Here is a 21,221-nt window from a genome sequence, read left to right on the forward strand (position 1 = left end):
AGCAACACATTACAGAAGAGCATTAAGCCAACAACAGAAAAGGTAAGACTAGGGAATCAAGAAATTTAAATGCTTAAGCTACTGTAAAGCTTATCAGCAATATAATGCTTCTAGAAGTGTAGTTCTTGGCATTAAATCATTCTGTACAACAGAATTTTAAAAAGTATTTTGGGTGTTTTCTAGACAGAACTCTATCAGACACACACACAAACAAAAAAAATTCTGCAGGAATTCAGAAAGACAGGTCAAAATGTTACATCCCTCTAGCAAAACATTCAGCAAAAAAAGCCCCAACAAAACACTAATTTCTCTGAAGCTCTCGAGGCCTCACCAGCAGAGGCAGATAGTGGCCAAACCCTTCCAAACACCTTCTGCTGCCTTCCTCCCACAGAATAGTTACTGTGGTATGGAAAAGCAGAGCCACAACTTTCAGCACACCCCAAGTACGTAGAGCTGAGGTAACTCCAGGGTATGGGTAACTCCCATAACCATCTGGCTGCACAATGGCAGTGCGGATACAAACAGTCAAACTAGTAATCAGCAATGGAACTGCGTAATTTAAAATGTGAGACATGGACTGTTTGAGCTCTCGCTCCTGATGAAATACATAGCCTTAAAAAAAATGAACCTTAGCTCAGGCTGTGCCCTCCTGCCCACAGGGCTGGAGAAGACTGTGGAGGAGAAGCAGGGAGCCACTTCACTCTACATCACAAGGCTGTACAATGAGGTCATCTAATTCAAGGGGTTCCCCAGATACATATCCTAGCAAAGATGGTTTCTAATTCTGTACAAAGCTATTTCTTCTGTAATCAAAATGTATTCACATGTTAGTTAAGTCTTAATTCCTTGGTCACATGGCTCTTCTGGGAATTGTGGACACAGGACTGTAATTATGATAAAAACTTGTTAAATATCACAAAGCATATTAAATAAAACTAGAGCATGTTTCTTACAGTGCTTTGCATTTGGGGCTTCTTGTGGTTTGAACTCAGCCAGTAGTCAGTCACCATGTGGCCAGTCGTTTACTTTCCCCCTCACCTCCCCGGTGAAAGAGGAAAGGGACAAAAAAACAAATTCATAGGTTGAATAAAAAAAAAAATAGAAAAAAAAAAAAAGAGAAAAAAGAGTAATAGTAGCAAACCAACAGTAACAATAGTAAATCCAAACGGGTAATATACAATGCAGTTACTCACTGGCCATCAACTAGTACACAGCCCACCCCCGGCAGCGATCCCGACTGCACCAGAAATCCCGCTGTGCCCACTGGGAAATGGAAATGGGAGAGCACATGTCCTCTTACACATTGAGCATGATGTCCCATGATATGGAATGCTCCAATGACCCATGTGGGCCCAGCCCTCCAGCTGTGCTCCCTCCCAGCCCAAGGAAAGTTAACTCTATCCTGGCCAAACTCAGGACAGTGTCCACCTCTTATTCCATATCATTGACATCATACTCAGGTTCCAAATACATCCTAAGGAATCACCACTCCTTTTTCCCAGGTCTCACAGATATCATTCCCTCAGTCTATGGGCCATGCTTCCAAAATGTCTACTGAGTTCATTTAGTCCATAACTTTGGGTTCCATCTGTCATGACAGTCTATAAGGCTGGAGGAATGAGGTAGAGTTGGTTCAGTTCGTGGAGCAGGCGGCTTTGGATGTGGCAGGAGGATGTTGCAAGGCATAAATTGCAATAACAAGGTTATTTGACAGTTTGATTCATTGGCTATTTTCACCTAAAATCAAATCTCGAGGCACGCATCAGACTTCTCCATCCTTCTGTATTACCCACCAAGTGCACCCAGGTCCTTGGGCAAAAAAAACCCACACATGGGTTTAACTTTACCCAATGAAGGAGTAACCCAGATGGTCTTCCCTTGCATATTCCTAATGTGCGCTACGGGGGATTTATCCCCATCTACAGTATGTAGGAGGTTTGACTGAGCAGGGCCAGCTTGCTTGGCAGATCCTCTGGGATTAACTAACCAGGTGGCTTTTGCTAAATGCACATCCCAGTGTTTGAAAGTTCCACCACCCATTGCTCTCAGTGTAGTTTTTAGCAATCCACTGTATCACTCAATTTTCCCAGAGGCTGGTGCACGGTAGGGAATGTGATATACCCACTCAATGCCATGTTCTTTGGCCCAGACATCTATGAGCTTGTTTCAGAAGTGTGTCCCATTATCTGACTCAATCCCTTCTGGTGTGCCATGCCGCCATAAGACTTTCTCCTCAAGGCCTAAAATGTTGTTCTGGGCAGTGGCATGGGACACAGCATAAGTTTCCAACCAACCGGTGGCTGCTTCCACCATTGTAAGCATTGTAAGCACACAGCATTTGCTGTGCCGAGTTTGTGAGAGCATGATATAATCAGTCTGCCAGGCCTCCCCGTATTTATATTTTAACCATCATCCTCCATACCAAATGGGCTTTAACATTTGGTTTGCTTGATTGTAGCGCAGGTCTCACATTCATGGATTACCTGTGCAATAGCATCCACCCTCAGTCACGAGCCCATCTATATGTTTCATCTCTTCCCTGACGGCCTGAGGAGTCATGGGCCCAGTAAGCCATAAATTGTTCACCTTTATGTTCCCAGTCAAGATCTACTTGAGACACCTTAATCTTAGCAGCTTGATCGGCCTGTTGGTTGTTCTGATGTTCTTCAGTGGCCCAGCTCTTGGGTATGTGAGCATCTACATGACGTACTTTCACAATAGATTCTCTACCTGAGCAGCAATGTCTTGCCATCAGACAGGTTTGCCTCTGTGCTGCCAGTGGTTCCATTTCCACTGCTGTAACCACCCCCACAGGGCATTTGCCACCACCCATGAGTCAGTGCAGAGGTAGAGCACCGGCCACTTTTCTCACTCAGCGATATCCAAGGCCAGCTGGACAGCTTTCACCTCCATGAACTGATTCACCTTCTCCTTCAGCAGCTTCAGCGGCCCGTCATGTGGGGCTCCACACAGCTGCTTTCCACCTTCAGTGTTTTCCCACAATGCGACAGGACCCCTCAGTAAATGGCACATCGCTTGTCCTTATCCAGTAGTTTATTTATATGGTGGGGCCTCTTCAGTACGTGTTACCTCTTCCTCTGGCATCATTCCAAAATCTTTGCCTCCTGGCCAATTTGTGATCACTTCCAATATTCCTGGATGGCTGGGGCTCCCTGTTGGAGCCCATTGTGTGATTAATGCGACCCATTTACTCCACATGGCATCAGATGTACGGTGTGTAGAGGGGACACCCTTTGAACGTCCAGCCCAGCACTGGTGGTTGGAGATCCAGGAGGAGCTGTGCTTCAGTCCTGATCACCTCTGAAGCAGCTCGGACCCTTTCATACGCTGCCAATATCTCCTTTATGGCTGTTGTAGCGGGGGCCTCAGATCCTCTGTATCCCCAACCCCAAAACCCCAGGGGTCGACCCTGAGCTTCCCCCAGTGCTCTCTGCCAGACACACCAGGCAGGGCCATTCTTCCTGGCTGCAGTGTAGAGCACATTATTATTATCTTGCCCTGTCCGAACTGGCCCGAGGTCTACTGCATGAACTGTTTTCTCTTTAATTTGTTCAAAAGCCTGTCGCTGCTCCAGGCCCCATACAAAATCATTCTTTTTCTGGGACATTTGATAGAGAGGGCTGACAATCTGACTGTAATTTGGAATTTGCAGTCTCCAGAAACCCACAACACCCAAGAAAGATTGTGTCTCCTTTCTGTTAGTCGGTGGGAACATAGCTGTTATTTTATTAATCACCTCCATTATGGGTGGAATCTGATGATGTCCATCTTGCCGTTTTACTCCTAAAAACTGTATCTCTTGTGCAGGTCCCTTGACCTTACCGTGCTTTATGGCAAAACCGGCTCTCAGAAGGATTTGGATTATTTTTTCCCCTTTCCCAAAAACTTCTTCTGCTGTATCACCCAACACAATGATGTCATCAATGTACTGTAAGTGTTCCAGGGCTTCCCCCTGTTCCAGCGCAGTCTGGATCAGTCCATGGCAAATGGTGGGGCTGTGTTTTCATCCCCCAAGGCAGTCAATTCCAGGTGTATTGGATATCCCTCCAGGTAAAAGCAAACTGCGGCCTGTACTCTACTGCCAGAGGGGATGAAGAAAAATGCATTAGCAATATCAATTGTGGCATATCACTTGGCTGCCTTCAACTCTAGTTCATACCGAAGTTCAAGCATGTCTGGCAACAGCAGCACTCAGTGGTGGCGTAGCTTCATTCAGGCCATGATAGTCCACTGTCAATCTCCACTCTCCATTAGACGTTGGCACTGGCCATATGGGGCTGTTAAAAGGGGAGCGCATCCTGCTGATGACTCCTTGGCTCTCTAGCTGACGAATCAGTTTATGGATAGGGATTACAGCATCTTGACTGGTGCAATATTGCTGTCGGTGCATGGTTGTAGTGGCAGTTGTTTTTCAACCCTCAGCAATTCCACAACAAAAGGATCCTCTGAGAGACCAGGTAACACAGACAGCTGTTTAATTTCTTCTGTTTCCAAGGCAGCTATAACGAAAGCCCACCAACACCCTTTTGGGTTCTTAAAATACTCCCTCCTGAGATAATCTATACCAAGAATACATGGAGCTTCTGGGCCAATCACAATGGGTTATTTTTCCCACTCTTTTCCACTTAGACTCACCTCGACTTCCAATACAGTCAACTATTGAGAGCCCCCAATCACTCCTGAAATACAAATGGGTTCTGCCCCTTTAAAATTTGACTACATTAAGCACCAGTGTCCACTACAGCCTTATACTGCTGGGGGTCACACATGCCAGGACATCGAATCCACATGGGCCAGTAAACATCGTTGTCCCTGTCCTCTGCCCGGCCAGAGGCAGGGTCCCCCTAATTTTGGTCATGATACTAACAACAAATGAATTGGTGTGCTGTGAATGGGTTTCAGCCTCATCTTGATCACTCAGTTCTTGTGAATACAGAGTTCTTCTCATAGGATCATGAGCAAAGTCGACCTTTCTGCTCCATTTGGGATTTCTGGAAACTGGAGCAGCATTTCTTTTGAAGCTGTTCTTCCATTCAAATCATGCACCAGCTCTTCTAGGAGGCAGGTAGGTTTTCCATCCATTTCTTCATGTCTTCTCCATGATCACACAGGCAATGTCACAGCTTCCCCCATGGTGTGTACCGGTTCTCTCGAGTAGAGAAACAGCTGCATCTGTCATGGATCAGCATTACATAGTACAGCAAAACCAAAATCTTAACCCAACTTTCATGGACAGTGAGCAACAGCATGGGGAATACCTACGGCAAATGAGGTGATAAAATCTTAAGGAGCCAAGCAATAGAAATTATGACTCTATCTGTCATTATCTCAAACCTCAGGCCCCATTTTTTCTACCCACAAATCTTCTTGTCCTCCTTCCATTTTCTCCCCATGCCCCAGGAGAGGGCAACAAGCAAGAGTCTGAGTGGGTGTTTGACTGCTGGCCAGGGTCAGCCCACCACAGATGTCTTGTGACAGTGTTTGGGCCACGCTGTCCCTCTATCACATTCCCTTGTCCCTAGAGCATGCAGATACCTACTTTAACCAGCACCCTCAGACCTCTCTGCTCTGTGGAGGAGACTCCCTACAAACAACCCCGTAGGAGGAAAGGTCTGGCACTGCCCAAATCACCAAGGGAGGGCTGTACATTTATCACAAATATCCATCCAACTCCTACAACTAACTGAGGACATTTCATGACAGGCCCAATATGAATGTCCCAGCAAGGGTTCAGATGGATGGAAGACCAAGATAAATCTTAGCGTGAGGAAGATACAGTAGCAGCTTGGTCACAGATCAGCTTAGGGCAGAACTTCACTGTTCTGGGTGATCTGACAGAGCATGGATCTCTTGTCAGCAGAGAACCACGACATTGCTGCTGCTTGTACATGCACACAAGTGTCAGCTGCCAAAACATAGGCTGCTTTCTTCACATATTTTTACTAAAATGACTGAGACACAAAGCACTAAGAATAAAATATAGCAAGAATAACTCTAACAAAGTGCAAAACCTTAAAAGCTTGGAAAGCAAGCATAATTTCTTATATAATATGCCAAAACCCAAGAATGCCATCTGTGTGACCAATGTGGTGACATTTTTTTTAGATTTACTTTCCAAAAGTTGCACAATTAATTTTACAAGGTATGTGTATTTTGTAGACCATGAGTTATCCTGGATGTCTCAATCAGGCAGAAGACAGGAACTCTGCAGAAACAGAAGTATTTGCAGGTCTAATTTTCCTGTAATTATCTTTAGCCAAAATTTAGTTGCTATATTTAGTGCACTTTAAAGATTAAACAGTAAAAATACGTTTCCGTACTGGTTGATTGAAAAAAGATAGTTTCCTAGAAGGCAAACAGAGCTCTCATATTTAAGCAGTTAAAACAGACCCTTTTTTTCTTTCTTTACCTGTTGTCATGACAATTCCAGCAAGGACTTTTCTACGTGCATGTGGAGAAGTGAAATTTTCTGTCAAATCACTGAATTTATCTACAACCAAGCGTGCAACAGCATCAGCTAAAACCTGTAGGATTGTACAGAAATACACATTAGAAAGTTAAACAAATCATTTAGAAATTACATCAGCATTGTGTTATAAAGATTTTCCCTTTTAAATGATTTGACACAATACATTAAATGTTGTTACTGCCCACTTTAAAAACAGACATTGGGGCATCAGCAGTATGTCAAGGAGGTGGCTGGGTACAATTTTCAGGCATATTGAGCACTCATGGCTCTTGTAAGTGGAAGCAGAGCTCTGTGTGCTCCACGTCTATTAAAACAGAGTCAGACAGCCATAAGCCAAGCATCAAAGTACCTAGTGCTCATGATTGTTATGAACATTTGAGGCTTAGGAGAACAACTGGATAGACAGATAAGTCTATACTTTCATGCTCAAACCTCAAAACAAATCATCTCAGTAACTTCAACACTAGAGCTGACAAGAAGATTGAAGTGCAAAAACCAGGCTCACCAAGCCAACGTGTAAACCTTTTATAACAGTCGAATTCATTATCTAGCTATTACATAAATAAGAAGAAATCTGTTTTCAGCACTGGTTAAACACTTTCTATTTCTTATTTTTACAAGACATACAAATTTAGGCAGAGAAAATGTCAATGCATAACTCAGAAGAAGCTATCTCAAAATTAGGAAGGATTCATCTTTTTCACCTTCAGGAAAACCTGAACAATAACAATCACAGCCTTGTATCTTGTCAGCAGGGTTAGCAAGCAATGTCATTCAGGCTGTAAGAGGGCCTAACTTCGAATAATGGAATGGTTTGGGTTGGAAGAGACCTTAAAGATCACCTAGTTCCAACCCCCTGCCATGGGCAGGGACACCTTCCACTAGCCCAGGTTGCTCAAAGCCCCGTCCAACCTGGCCTTGAACCCTTCCAGGGAGGGGCCAGCCACAGCTTCTCTGGGCAACCTGTGCCAGTGTCTCACCACCCTCACAGGGAAGAATTTCTTTCTTATCTAAATCTAAATATGCCCTCTTCCAGTTTAAAACTGTTACCCACCCATCTTCCACCAGCACTGGGACCAGCAGCTGGAGAGGAAGAGTGGATAGCCAGGGAGTGAGCTGAGGTCCCTATCTTGGAGCGCCAGGCATAGAGAGCTTGATCTGGTTGTCTGTGTGTTGGTACCCAGCAGTATCTGAGATGTTCTGGGGTAACCACTTAGCCCACAGGTTGACACACCAGAAGGACACAGGCCCTGTGTCACACCTGCCAGTGCCATGCAGATGTCTTAGATACCTAAGAGCATCCAAAGTGGTACTAAACACACATGTAAGCAACTACATCCAGCACAAAATGATGCCTGTGGCTGAGAGTCTTCTGCTTACAAACTGTCTTTGGGCTCTCAGCAATTTAAGATTACCACCCTCACCCCTCCAGAGGGCCCAAGGAAAATCAAGAGGGCTGATGGGCAGCCGTATACAGAGCATGGGGACACTCACTTGAAATGGCACAAACTCTTGAACACAAACAGTTCTAAAAACAGACTGCCAGCATCAAAAAAAAAAAAAAGAAAGAAAAGAAAAAGGGCATTTGAAAACTGCCAGCCTGTTTCAACACCATTTTCTTAACAATGCCCTTGAGAAACAACAGGCTAGAAAAACGTGTGGAGAAGCTCTCAATGTTATGTTACCTTCCTTCTGGAAAAGCTTTAGTAGCCAAGGAAGCAACAATCAAAGCTCCCATGTCACAATTTCAGAGCTCGAAAGCTTTTTCCAGAATCTGACTGGAAACAGCGACCAGCAGTCACTGGTGACTGAGGTCACATCTGCACCAAGCGTTTGCCCATGTTTTGCAATTGCACAACTTGCAGAGTCAGAAGACTCTCAACACTGCAAATGCAAATTTTCTGGATGCAATTGAGTGGACTACAGCTCAGAAACTCTTATCAAGAGATTGACAAATTTTGTCAGGAATGCAATTTTGCTCAGAGGCTACAAACATTTTCAAAGTCTTTTTGCTGCTGGACCCAAAATTGTGTTACAATCTGTGCTGTGACAGCACCATGACCACGCAGCACAAAGTCTACATTTAATTGTGCTAGTACTTAGCTAATGCAGAAAGCTGAACTTTAAGGTAAATATGCAAAAGAAAAATAATGAGTGACAGTTTTATTATTACCCTGGTTTTAGAAATTGAAAATTAATACACAAAAGGCTTAAATGATTAACCTCCCTGCAGCCACGTGGGCAGATCACTGTACAGACAAGAAACAGAGTCCCCATTCCAATGTTTTATCTATGGCCACATTAAATAATTCTGAATACTGCTTCCCAATTGCAAGTTTTATGCTCTCATTTCTGTCATATATGTACAGTTCTGCTCTACCTTACATCATGATGTGCTGGACAGGAGATCATGGCTGGCAGCTGACAAGCTACCATGCAATGTAGAATTGTGCTGAATGAATGACATTATGATGGAATATACTAGGGAAACAAGCTTCCAAATAGGGATGGACCTGATCCACAAAGGGAATACATGCTTCAGACAGGCTTCAAAGCTTGCCAGAAAGGCTTGCCATGCAGGTAATAAACAATATGGGTCACTCCTCGGAAAAAAAAAAAAAAAGAGTGTGCTGACTGGTAACTGGAGAAGTCTTCTCCAACACTGAGCTACTCAAAGACACAAAGTTCAGCACATACCAGAAATGATGATTCCAAAATGCTGAACCAAAACTGACCATTTGCCAAGGGTGAACATATAGGAATGCTGCTTCGTGATCACCAAACAGGGATTACTCACTACATAGATCCTCAACCTACCCGGACAAACGGATCTAGCGAGGCATACAATTGCCCATTCCCTGGGCTTGAGGAGGTTACCATCATGAGGTGGGAACATAAACTGCCAGGCATTTCTGGGAAGAAAGCCATGGCTAACTTACCTTCCAATACTGCTGACAAAAAGGCTACCTGACCAACAACTGGGTAAGATATTGCATACAGGGTAGACACATTAGCTTCTTCCCAAAAGATTTTTTTTTTCACATAATAAGAAAAGCAGAAGAAACTGTGGTGTTGGTATACAAGTGAGAACACGGTGAGTCCCTCTGGGACGATGTAAGCTGGCACAGAAGGATGGGAGGGGGCTGCATCTTAGTGTGGAACTAAGCTGCTGGCAAGGAAACCTAAAAACGCTTGAATGAACAGAAAGTCAGACCCTGGGGAGGGCTGATAAGAAGGACTAAGTAGAACTCAGGCAAGACAAAATGACTGCTAGAGATGCAAACAATACAGGAAAAAAAAGGTGGGGGGGGGGAGTAAAAATCACTGCCAGAAAACAGGCAGATATACTAAAGATTTTTTTTTTTTTTAACTTGATACTCGAGTTGAGTGACAATAGGTGGGTGGTGAGAAAAAACACTATTAAATGTCTACTGATTTAGTTACAAAGGCTTTGGCCTTTTATAAGAATACTCACCTGATAAATTAGACTAATTTACATTCTAGACTAATGAACATAGTTAAGAATCACTAAGAACATGGAAGGGATGGGAATAAGGCAGGCTATGAACACACCACTGCAGTGCCAGAAACAAGCCAGTAACTGGCCTAAAATGATGTCCTTGCTGTCTCCCACAGAAAACCAAGGACCTGAAGCTGTCTTCACATCAAGCCCAGGCCACTGACCAGCCTGGGCAGGGATCTTTCACTTCTCGTTCTGACTTTACTCCCTTTCATATAAATAAATATTAATTGGAATAAGAACTGAACTCATGCATCACCTTCCCAGTGAGTGCCCTAACACGTGATACACAATTTCTCTACCCCCGCTCCTACATTAAATCATTATTCAAAGTTAGGCAATTCAAAAACAGAAAGACCTAAAATAGCTGACAGTTTGCTCATTAACGCATGTGAGCTCAAAGCTGTTTTCGTTGCATTGTTCCTTTCTCTGTGATGGAGTTACAGCGAACCCACTTTTTTTCTACGCATACAGACTGATTTTGTTAACATGTATCTTGCAGCAATGTTGTAGCAGAACCCGCCTGACCACCCATGCTATAAAATAGTCTGAAACTAATGAAGTTCAGGTCTGTCTGGATCTGCAGGAAGACCTTAGCAGGCCATAGAGACCACCCCAGATGAATATTGGTGATCATCTACATGGTGGAACCAAAGGCAGCGGGAGCAGGGGCACTGCAGGGACTGACAGCACCCAGCACTGGGGAACTGACCCAAGACCTCACAATCTTTTATGCTCTCCTTGGATCTCCAGTGATCCTTCTTAAGCATATATGTTCTCCTTCAGCTTTATTTCTTCTTACCTTCACAGTTTAGGGTTTATGTGAACTTTCACAAGTTGATGAGCAGTGGCACTACCCAGAGCAGCTAAAATCAAGGTCAATCAGATTCATTATCTCTTCGCTGACAGTGAGCAGCACAAACATTCAGAGAAGGTGGAAACATATCTACACTAATAAAATAGCATAATTATTTCCTAGTGCTCCAAAATTTCCTGTATTTATTTAAAGAAACTCCTGCCTGGCAGCAGAGTCTCACTGCTTATGCAGTTGTATCTTTAACATTTCTTCCAATTCCACAGCAATTATTCCAGTATGTAATTCATTAATTCCCATAAATGTATTTAGTATCATCTTTTTTCTCAGTTTGAATCTGTTACATTCTCATTCTTCTGCATAACAATAAGCAGTCTATTAAAATAAACTGCCTAAAGCTCTACAGTAGCTCTGCAGAAGCAGCTTTCCCAGATCTCCAACCATTTTTATCACTAATTTGTATATCTTTTCTATATTTGAATACTTCTTTATAGCTCCCTCCACCCCAGGTTGAACCAGGATTAACACAGCACTTTAAGTAAAAGTAGCCATTGCAGTACTGGTTCTCACCCCATTTCTTCTGCTTAACATTTTGTTTCAATGTCAGTCCACAGTGATACACAGGATAAACTGAATTTGAAACACAATTAGGTGAATGATTAAAAGTATTCCCTCTAGTGGATTTTTAAAAATTCATTTAATCTGCAGCTACACTGCTTATTTGTGTAGCTGAAGTTGCTTTCTCTAACAGTAGTCCAGCTTTTATTAATCTAAATAACTATATTTAACCTTCAGTATCTACAATTTCAATTCTCTAATTTCCACCTCTTTGCACCCTGATTAATCAGCTATCTTTTTGAGTAAACAATTTGAGGAAATCTGGGAAATATCATGATTAAGCTTATATGGAGCTTTTCCTAACAAAGGCCATCAGTGGCCTAAAGAGGATACCCCCACTAGCAGGTTCCTACCATCTGATGGAAACTGCTTCCATCAGCAATGTCAGTGGCCTGGACCAGCAGACTTTACTGATCCCTTCTTTTCTGCTGACAAAGAGTGTTTTATTGGGACATGGATCATTTTACCAGGACACACCAAGTTTTTTTTCAAAACAAAGATGAAACTCTTCTTCGTACAATATGTGCTTAAACAGTGAAACATTGCCACAAGGTGCTGTGGAAGCAACAAGATTACAGAAGTTCAAGAAATGGTTGAAATTCAGCAGGTGAAAAATAATCCATCAAAGACTCTCAGATGGAAATACACTATTTCTGGCTGAGAAAATTCCTGAGACAGAAACTGCTTAAGGTTAGAAGCATATACTGAGGAAGTACTGCTACCAATATGCCTTTTGTCATTTTTTTCCAAGGCATTTGGTACTAGCCTGAGTAGGGACAGCACCATCCTGCCTTTGACAGAGGTGAGACCCCTCACAGCCTTCCCTGGGAAGCAGGGAGTGTCTAAGGGAAAAGAACAAAAGGAAAGAAAACAAGTGATCTCTAGGAGACTTATCTCTGGGTAATAAGGATATCAAAAATTAAGAAATATTGAAGTCCAACTTCCCAGCAGTATCTGCTGCTCCTGAGCTGTTCATGGACATCCTCGTCCCACCTCCCAAGGTGTCCATGGCAATGTGCGGCGGCAGGACCGGCTCTGTGGGTGGAGATGGCCCAGCCAGCACCAGCATCCCTGCAAACCTCCCACTTCCCAGTGCTGGGGCTGCCGGCAGGGACCTGGTACCAGGGACGGGATGATGTGTGAGAAGGAGCTTTTGCCCAGTCCAGTGTGGCTCTTGCTGTGGTTGAGTGCTCAACAATACTCTTTGCCCCAGAAATCAGATTTGGACCTTGCACTATTTCCATGAAGTCAAATTGACTTCCACTCTTCGTCTATAAACATGTGACCCCTTTGTTTTCAGAAGTGATTTAAAAAGACTTCCCATCTTGCTGTCTTCTCCAGTTCTTGTCACCCACCAACTCAGCAGACCTATGACAAAGCCATGCACTTAAAGTTTTTAATGATATTAATCTAAGTATGCTGAAACATGCAGGTTTCTTCCATGGAAAAGAATAAAACTTGAAGGATGCACATTTTAGAGCCCTTGGTACGTCCTGTGGCTTACTGCAGAATACAGGACACCTCTTTGCATCAAGGGATGGGAGGTAAAGTGAGGATGGCTATCAATTTACAAAGCATAGCTAACTGTAAAAACATTTTATTTGTTTTAGAGAGGCGAGTCCCTATAACACAAGACTGCAACCTCTTCCATTTTAAGACACTTGCTGCCAAGGTGACAAATGCACGAGGGCTGCTTTTTTCAGTGAGGCATTTTCATCTGCTCTGAGGCACATGTTGAGTGACTTACTGGCTTTAACTCACTTTCCCAGCAAAAATATTTTACTCACCACAGACAACAGTGTCATCCCTCACAGAAAGTCAATCTGTAAGCAAGCAGGTAAGTTCGCTTTGCAGAGACTGGTTTTAAATCTATTAAACCATGGGTTCAATACCTTGATAACCCACTCTACAGACCATAAGATTATACCCATGCCCATTTTATAAGCTTATTTCTGATGTCAACTGCACTTCTGTACCATTTGATAGCTTTCATATGTGTTTCTGCATTTAATTTTCTCAAGAGTGATCCCACACATGCATTTCAGCTGATACTCATGACCACCACTGGAGCAGGGATCACCTCTCCTCTTGATGCTTTCTGCTCTATTAGTTTTTCTCATGAGGCGCCACAAATTAACACACTAACCACAGGCAGGCTTTGAACCTGCCACCCAGGCAGTCGATTTCAACACCTTCATCGGCACAACAACACTGTACTTTTATTATTTCCACAAAGCATTTGGTATTTCGATTTTTCCTCCCCTTGCAAGTTTCTAGCTTCCATCTTTTCTAACCCAATCAGCATTTTATTTGGTCTACGGGTTATAACAAATCCTATCCTCATTTACGTCATACCTGTACCTGCCAATGTTTGCAACTGCACCCACTTTACAATTATCTCCTAATTTAACATCTTTACACATCCTGAGCAAACTAAAAAAAAAAAAAAAAGAAGATAAAGCAGAACCTGAAAACATCACAGATGCTTAAATCTCTTATTAATCATCAATACATAGCAGACCAAAATCACTAATATATCACTAACAAAATTCCAATAACTTGACAACTAATTATAATTAAAAGCAGAGTAATACAACACAGTGAAGTGCAGAAGGGATGACAATGTCCTGATGACAAGCTGATCAAAAGCCTCTGAATAAATAACTGGCTTTGAAACAGGTCTACATGAGGCAGTACCAGCAACCTCCCCCTTCCCATCCAGTGTATTCGGCATGACTCCTAAAGCCCACCAGGTTCACCACACAGAAGCACGCTAGCCCTGGGCATGCTTTGTTACACACAATACGGGTATCAAGGTCAGCGTAAGACCACTGGAAAAAATTAAAAACAATGTTTGTACGGGTTTCCTTTTTTGTCATTTAATACTGTACCCTAGGGCACAAATGCCCCGATCATCCCACAAGCTCTGGGGACAGCTACCTGGGACTCGGTCAAAACCTGAAAAGGCAAGGAGCTCAGAAAAAGACAGCACTGCCCGCCAGTCCACCTACATCCCTTAAAGAAAAGAAACTGCTGGGCATACAAACAACTTGACCTCTTTCACGCCTCACTTCGTGCTCTTTCTCACTTCCCTATTCCAGTTCCATTTTTCACCATTTTACTGATTCAAGCACTAATAAGACATAAATTACTAGTGATGAAATTTTTTTTGTGTCTGGGGCCAAATCTACTTTTGAAAGCATAGCAGACAATGCAGTCTGAAATTACTGAATCTACTGACAGAATCATAACTACCTGAAATAACATGATCCTAGATTTGAAAATGAAGGAAACATTCATCAATAACGCAATAACTGTGCAATATTCAAAAAGAAAGCATATAGGGATTTCTAAACAATACATATTGTCCATGCATTTTGAGAAAACGACATACTTAAAGTAGCCGCAACATCTATGTATACTCTTCAATGCCACATGATCAAATCAGACCAGCATCTTATCATTTTAAAATGTAAAACAATGGTTTGGAGATAGAAAAGGTCAAAGCCTTGAAATTCTCATAATAAACAGATAGAGAATTGCAAAAAAAGTCACAGGCAAGTATTTTAATTTAGACAGGCTTATAATATCATTAAAAAACCCCAAGAGATGCAGTAGAGAGAGGGCAGTTGAACAATCATTATTGTTGTTTGACTGGGGAGAAACACAAGGAAGCAAATAAGGGAGAATTTTTCTCCATTAAAAAAATTTAAAAAGACTCTATTCTAGCTACTTTAAATTTCTGGTCTACGTCTGGTATGTTTGATACTTTCCCTAGTTTATGAATTACTCAATTTAAACTTTCTCTCATCCAGATTTACTTGCCTAAGCAACTTACATATACTTATTAACTAATATGATTAGAGCACAGTCCTTCAGATGACAGCTATTTAACCACACGTCTTGGATACATGCACTGTGTGTCTTTTATTTAGACCCTGGAAATGTGTCGACTGCATCAGCCTCACTTAATTTGTCCTTGACTTCCATTATCCAGCTTTGCTAATGTCAACAATTTCAGTTTGCAGAAGAGAATGATTTTCTTCTCTGCTAAAAACTGTTGAATCAAATAATAATTTTACTTAAAGCAGTAATTCTGATGCAAACTCCATCTAAGTCTTGCTGCCTAAGACAAGCAAGATGAGAACCAAGCTTTCCTCAGCCCAAACCATAAACTAAGCTGACACTGCACTGGGCTTGGTGCTCTCTTACGTGACATGATCAAGGCTGAAAGCATCTGCAACAAAGCCTCCTCTCTGTCCAACAGAAAACAAAGAGTTTCATCAGAAACCATAAGTGGATAAATCACCTAATACATATATACATATATATGCACACACACATCTACAGAAGCAGAATAAACAGCAGAAATACTGTTCAGGTGACTCAGTACGCATTACTTGTCTTTGGGTAATGACCAGGAGCAGCCATCAACAAAACCCAAAGGGCTTCTCACCTGTGGCAAGTGTAACTGGAGCCCCTCGCTGGGAATGGGCTGTCGAGATGGGGTCTGGTCCAGCTGCATGTTAAACAAAGATGCCAGGGCCGACTGAGCAGCCCGAGCTTTTGCCAGCTTTTTATTCCTTCCCGAGCCTTCAAAAGTCTGACCGTCCACCGCCACAGCCATCACAAAGTTTTTGGCATGGCTCTCCCCGCTCTCTGAGAGAAACTCATATTTCAGCCCTGGCCGCAGCTCGTTGAGGATCATGACGGGGTTCTTCCCGCTGGCGGAGGGGTAGGGTGATGGTGCAGGGAGAGGCGACTGGGAAAGGCTGCTGGCTATGGCTGACGATGGCAAACCATAGTCCCCACTAGAGCTAAAGGACCCATCCCCATTGGACCCCAGGTAAAAGGAAGCATCAGAAGGGACCGGTGTTTCAAACCCATTGAAAAGGGTGTCGGGGAAGTCTGCTTGGTCAGAGGTGAAGTCTGTGTTGACTGACAGAGTCCTCCCCATTGCCAGGTGGGCTTCCGAGGCATTTGGAAACTGGACGAAAGACCGCAGAGCCTTCTCGGCAGCGTGAAGCTTGGCTTTCTTTTTTGTCGGGCCAGACCCCTCAAATACCTGCCCGTTGACTTCGACTGCCATCACGAACATGGGGGCATGGACTGGCCCTGTCTGGGAGAGGAGTTTGTACTGTAAACCGGGTTTAATCTCATTGAGTTGCATCAGGGCATTCTTTGGCAGAACAGGGCCGGGTGTTTTCTTCCTCTTCTTTGGACGAAATTTGGAGTGGCCATTGTTGCCCTCCTCCAAAGGACGCTTTCTGCTGCTGCTGCCACCACCATTGGAGAGCTGTGTCCCCTCCCCGGCACCTTGCCCACCGCTGTCCTTGGGGGGAACGTTGTCCACGTTGCGGTTTTCTTTAACATCAGTGCTGCTCGAACCTGCGGTGCCCAGAAAGAGTAACTTACAATGCCTTCGTTGCAGGATCTTGTAAATGCAAAATTTATAGATTCCTTTATCTCTCTTTGTAGCTGGTTAAGTGATGTGTGCTCACAGGTTAAATGTTTTGCAATATGATCGGAGATAAAAAAATGCAACACAATCTCTTGATAATTCAAGAAATAACACATTCAAGAATTATTTTCAAACTATGCATTTGATACAATCATATAGCAAAAAACCACTGTGGCTTCTTTTTTTTTCCCATTTAAATCATGCTGGAACAAAACTTTTACTTGTAAGTTACGTTTGGCCTGAAAAATGCTTTAAACCAGAAATATAAGTCAGAGTAGCATATGCCCATAAAACAAAGAACTACCATTAGTAAAATAAAAATGGATGCTTAAGACCAGCACTAGGAGATGGATATTTAATTCTACTTTATTCTTATTTTAGGCACGTTAATTTTTTTCTCAGTGATTTTGGTTGCTCAAATTGAGAAATTACATAAATAAAACCAGATGAAAAATTAGGCAGCTCTTTGGTAGGCACCATGATTGAAGAGTGTTTGAATGCTTTTATTTCTCTTTAGCTATTCCATATTCTCCAAATTCAATTATTTTTTATGCCTTTCCTAGACATTCATTTCACCTCACCCCAATTTGCTTAGGAACTACAGCTGCCTGCTGCACCAGCATGACCACAAGACTATTTTATATATTTCCACATAGTCCTTTATTAAGAAACCTTATATTTGTCATTTACAAGCTATTTTGTAATTCCTTGCAAAGTAAGAAAACTGCTGTCAGAGTTACAAACCCAAAAATCGTGATAAAGATCTTCTCTTAAGACTATGCAGAATACAAGAACTGTGATAAAAGCTGCGCAATCATAATGATGATATTTTAATGGGGGGAAAAAAGGCATTATAATATCAGCTTAATGATTTATTTGCTAAAGTAGAAAGCTGGGGTAATGATATATCAGAGGTATAATAAAAGAATTAGATCTGCTATAACTGCAAAGATCTCATTTTTACCCTGATAAAGAAACTAAGGAAATTAATTATTTGTGCTTTATATTGCATTTGTGAATGCAAAGGCAAATTCAGTGGGTCAAGTATTTCTAACTCTTCTGTTTCAAAACTTAAAAATATCTATATTACATCTACACTGATACTAGGTGACAAACATTAATTGAAATGAGACAAAACCATGGTGGAATCTCTCTTTCACAGTGACAAATTGCAGCCACACTTTAAGTCTTCCCTAAGAATCCCCTACCATGCACACATCACTTAGCCCAGGTTACAAAGCTGATGGAATGGTTACTAAATTTTCATTTATAACATCCTCCAGCAAAAGCTCGATAGGTTACTCCTTTCGGTGCTCGAAGAGAAAAAAAGAAGAAAAAAAACAGATCAAAAGAAAAAGCCAAAGTAGGAACACATCTTGTTAAATCACAATAGCACAACAAGAGTTGTACAGTACTGAACATTAAATTCCAGTCAAATAAATACGGTCAACAATTTAACACTAAATACTGTGAAGCATTTCATTGCTAGAAATCTGCTAAATTTAATAAAGTATCTCTTGTAACGTTCAGCCAGAAATTATATTGCCTGCAGATTGTGTAGCATAGGGCCACTACTGTCAATACACAGTGTTCATGCACATATATTCCTTTTATCTATATCTATACAATAATTTAAGGACAATAGAATGAATTACCTGAATAGAGTTTCTTACCTGAAACTGTAAATCTCCAAAAATTACATCTCATCTAAAACACCATTTCTGGAACATTGCTCTTACTAGTGGCACCAGGAATTTGCTATCAACCAGTATGACTTACAAGATAAACAGAAATAATTTAGTTAACGCTAATTAATGGCCTCTGCTTTTATCTTTCTTTTTATATGTGGACTACTACCAGTGCTTGTGGAAACCACAGAAGTAAATACAAGTTAAACAGCCTCCAGCTAAATGTAAAAAAACCCCTTTTGAATATAATTACAGCAGCTGGAAGAACTCCTTATTCCATCTCATGATACAGGTAGGGGAAACTATGCCCTGACAGAGAGGAACGACTTGTAAGAAGCAGGGAAGAAACTTGCACGCTTACCTTGTCTCAGTAAGAAAGAAGGGAAGAAACTACTCTTTGCCTGAGAGCTACTAGGCTTGTTAGCTTTAGAAAACCTGCAGGGTGGAAGAAACTAGAGAGAAAGCAAGCAGGGAGCTAGCAGCCTGAGTCAAACCCAGAGACCATGGAAGTAGGCAAGCTTCTATATCATGGAGTTGATCCAAATCTAAGCCTTGCACGTGATGGAAAGAAAAAGACTTTCCATGCAAACCAGAAGAACTCAGGTTTGTTTCAACCCACAGTCACTGGACTACAAGAAAGAGCAACTTCTTCTCAGGCTGAGGGTTAAGATGTGCTTTTGGTCCTTTTCTTTAGCCTGTCCTGCCCAGCAGTGGTAAGGTCCCCTAAATTACCTTAGGCCCGGAGAAGAGTTAACAGGTTAGTCAAAAAGTAAGATTAGCTACCACCACCTGTTAAAGTCAGAGAATTCATCCCATTTAATCTTGTCCATATTCAGACATGGAGTAACTCATCCAGCCCAGCCTCTCCCCACTCTTCAGAAACAGCTCTCCCTTTTCCAGGCATCTCACCTGGTTAGAGATGTTAAGAACAGCCCTACATCCTCACCTCACCGAGCTCCCACCTGTGACAGGGCCACCAGCAGACCCCAAACCAGAGCAAAGACACAGCAGCCTTTCCCCAGGGCAGCTGCTCAGCCTGAAGGGAGCTGCAGCTCGGGGCTGTGCCAGAGAGGGTGGCAGGGAGCCACTGATGGGTTTTGCCCCCCTAGAAGTTTTTCTGACTGGTTTTCAAGACCCCATAACACCTTGCTATCTGCAATGTAGATAACCATACTGCATGAAAACTTCTCCCGTTGCTTGATTTGAACCACTATCTGCTAGTCTCACTCAATGCATCTATTGTATTTTGCTATTTTTTTCAATTTGATGATTCTAATATTAAACAACCTGTGCTATGCATGATTTTACAGAGATCCCTAGTATTGCAACCTTGTCCTCCCTCTTCTACACTGTAGGGCTCTAACTGTCCCTTGTCCTGAGGTCATCCTCTTCTCACAGCAGTGGACACACAGCTGGATGCACTGTATATTTGCTTTTCTTGCTCTGTTCTGCAGTCTTTTTCATCCTAGTAATGCATTGGTTTAGAGACTGTAAGACTTGAGAGAGTCTCTCATTCATTACAAAGAGAATGAGAGAGGGCATCTTCACTCCCCAAAAGCTCTGACTGATTCAGGATCCCATCATAGCTCAGGCTAAGTACTCAGAAGCAGCAAAATTTGGTTGCTCTAAAGTAGAGGTCATGGCAGACACAGACTACCACTCCACACAAGTTCTAAAAACCAGCTTAGATATTTTCAAAGTCTACCGGTCTGATTTGGAAACCATTATTAAGCCTCGTGCTGCCAGCCTCACAGCTAAAATAATGCAGGAAAGTGAGAACTGTGAATGTTAAAACACTATTAGAAAGTATAAATCATAGGAGAGATCTGGCAGGAGAAAAAAATTACCATCTGAATTATAAAAAAAATAAAATCTGCATTCAGATTGTAATGAAGATGCTCTTCATTATTATTTTTGTTTTTTTCCTTAAACTTTTATATGTTAACGTCATATGTCTTGCCTCAGAAAGGTTACACAGTCTTCATGGATCTCCTAACATACCCAGAAATCAAGAGGTTTAAAACCAGCTTAATCCTAGATTTTAAATGTACTTTCAAGTCCATGCATGTTCCAGTCTTTAAATAAGTTTAAGGCATTAATGCTTTAGAGTGCCCTTTGAGGTCCATCACAGCTGCTGTGTATTCAACACTGTAAAATATAACCGCTTGATAACGGGATACTGTTTTCTTGAACATTAATATCACCATGGTTTAAGAATAAGACATTTTTCATAAGACTAGCTTATTTTCTAGTCACTAAAAATAGTTGGCAGCTTTGAATAGAGATCTCACTCATGTCTGCAAAAGATGCCTTGGTAAAAATTATAGCTGGCTGTATCATATGCCAACAACTTCAGTAGAAGAAAAGTCCTGACCCTGAAATCTTCTTTGAGAGGCTTACAAACCCAAGAGCACTCAAAGAAGGAAAGAGGCATATGAAATTTTCATGCCAGTAAAGAAAGAAATCTTCCGTCCAAGTGTGTTGGTTTAGTTTTGGTTTTATTCCCCGCAATTAAAAACTGTCTTTAATTAAGATGCTTTATCCATTGGGAAACTTCCATTACCTGCTTTCTGAGAAACAACACTCTCCCTGCTCTGTCTGATCTGGAGAACAACTACTTAAATTTAGAC

The 21,221-nt window shown here is 42.1% G+C and overlaps 1 protein-coding gene across 2 annotated transcripts in view; it reads right to left on the reverse strand.

Annotated features, from left to right (window-relative positions):
* ADARB1 (adenosine deaminase, RNA specific B1) overlaps positions 1-21,221 on the reverse strand; it is an 85,050-nt gene that overhangs the window by 25,518 nt on the left and 38,311 nt on the right. For both annotated transcript variants that reach the window (XR_003398778.1, XM_026852355.1), the window contains exons 4-5: positions 15,899-16,830; positions 6,431-6,545 (exon numbers count right to left, since the gene is read on the reverse strand). Coding sequence is in view for 1 of the 2 variants with exons in the window: in XM_026852355.1 (XP_026708156.1) it covers positions 6,431-6,545; positions 15,899-16,830 (1,047 nt within the window). In the remaining variant the exon portion in view is untranslated. The remainder of the gene's footprint in view (positions 1-6,430; positions 6,546-15,898; positions 16,831-21,221) is intronic.

This window comes from Athene cunicularia, assembly GCF_003259725.1.
Source record: "Athene cunicularia isolate RWA chromosome 7 unlocalized genomic scaffold, athCun1 chr7_part1, whole genome shotgun sequence".
Lineage (NCBI taxonomy): Eukaryota > Metazoa > Chordata > Aves > Strigiformes > Strigidae > Athene > Athene cunicularia.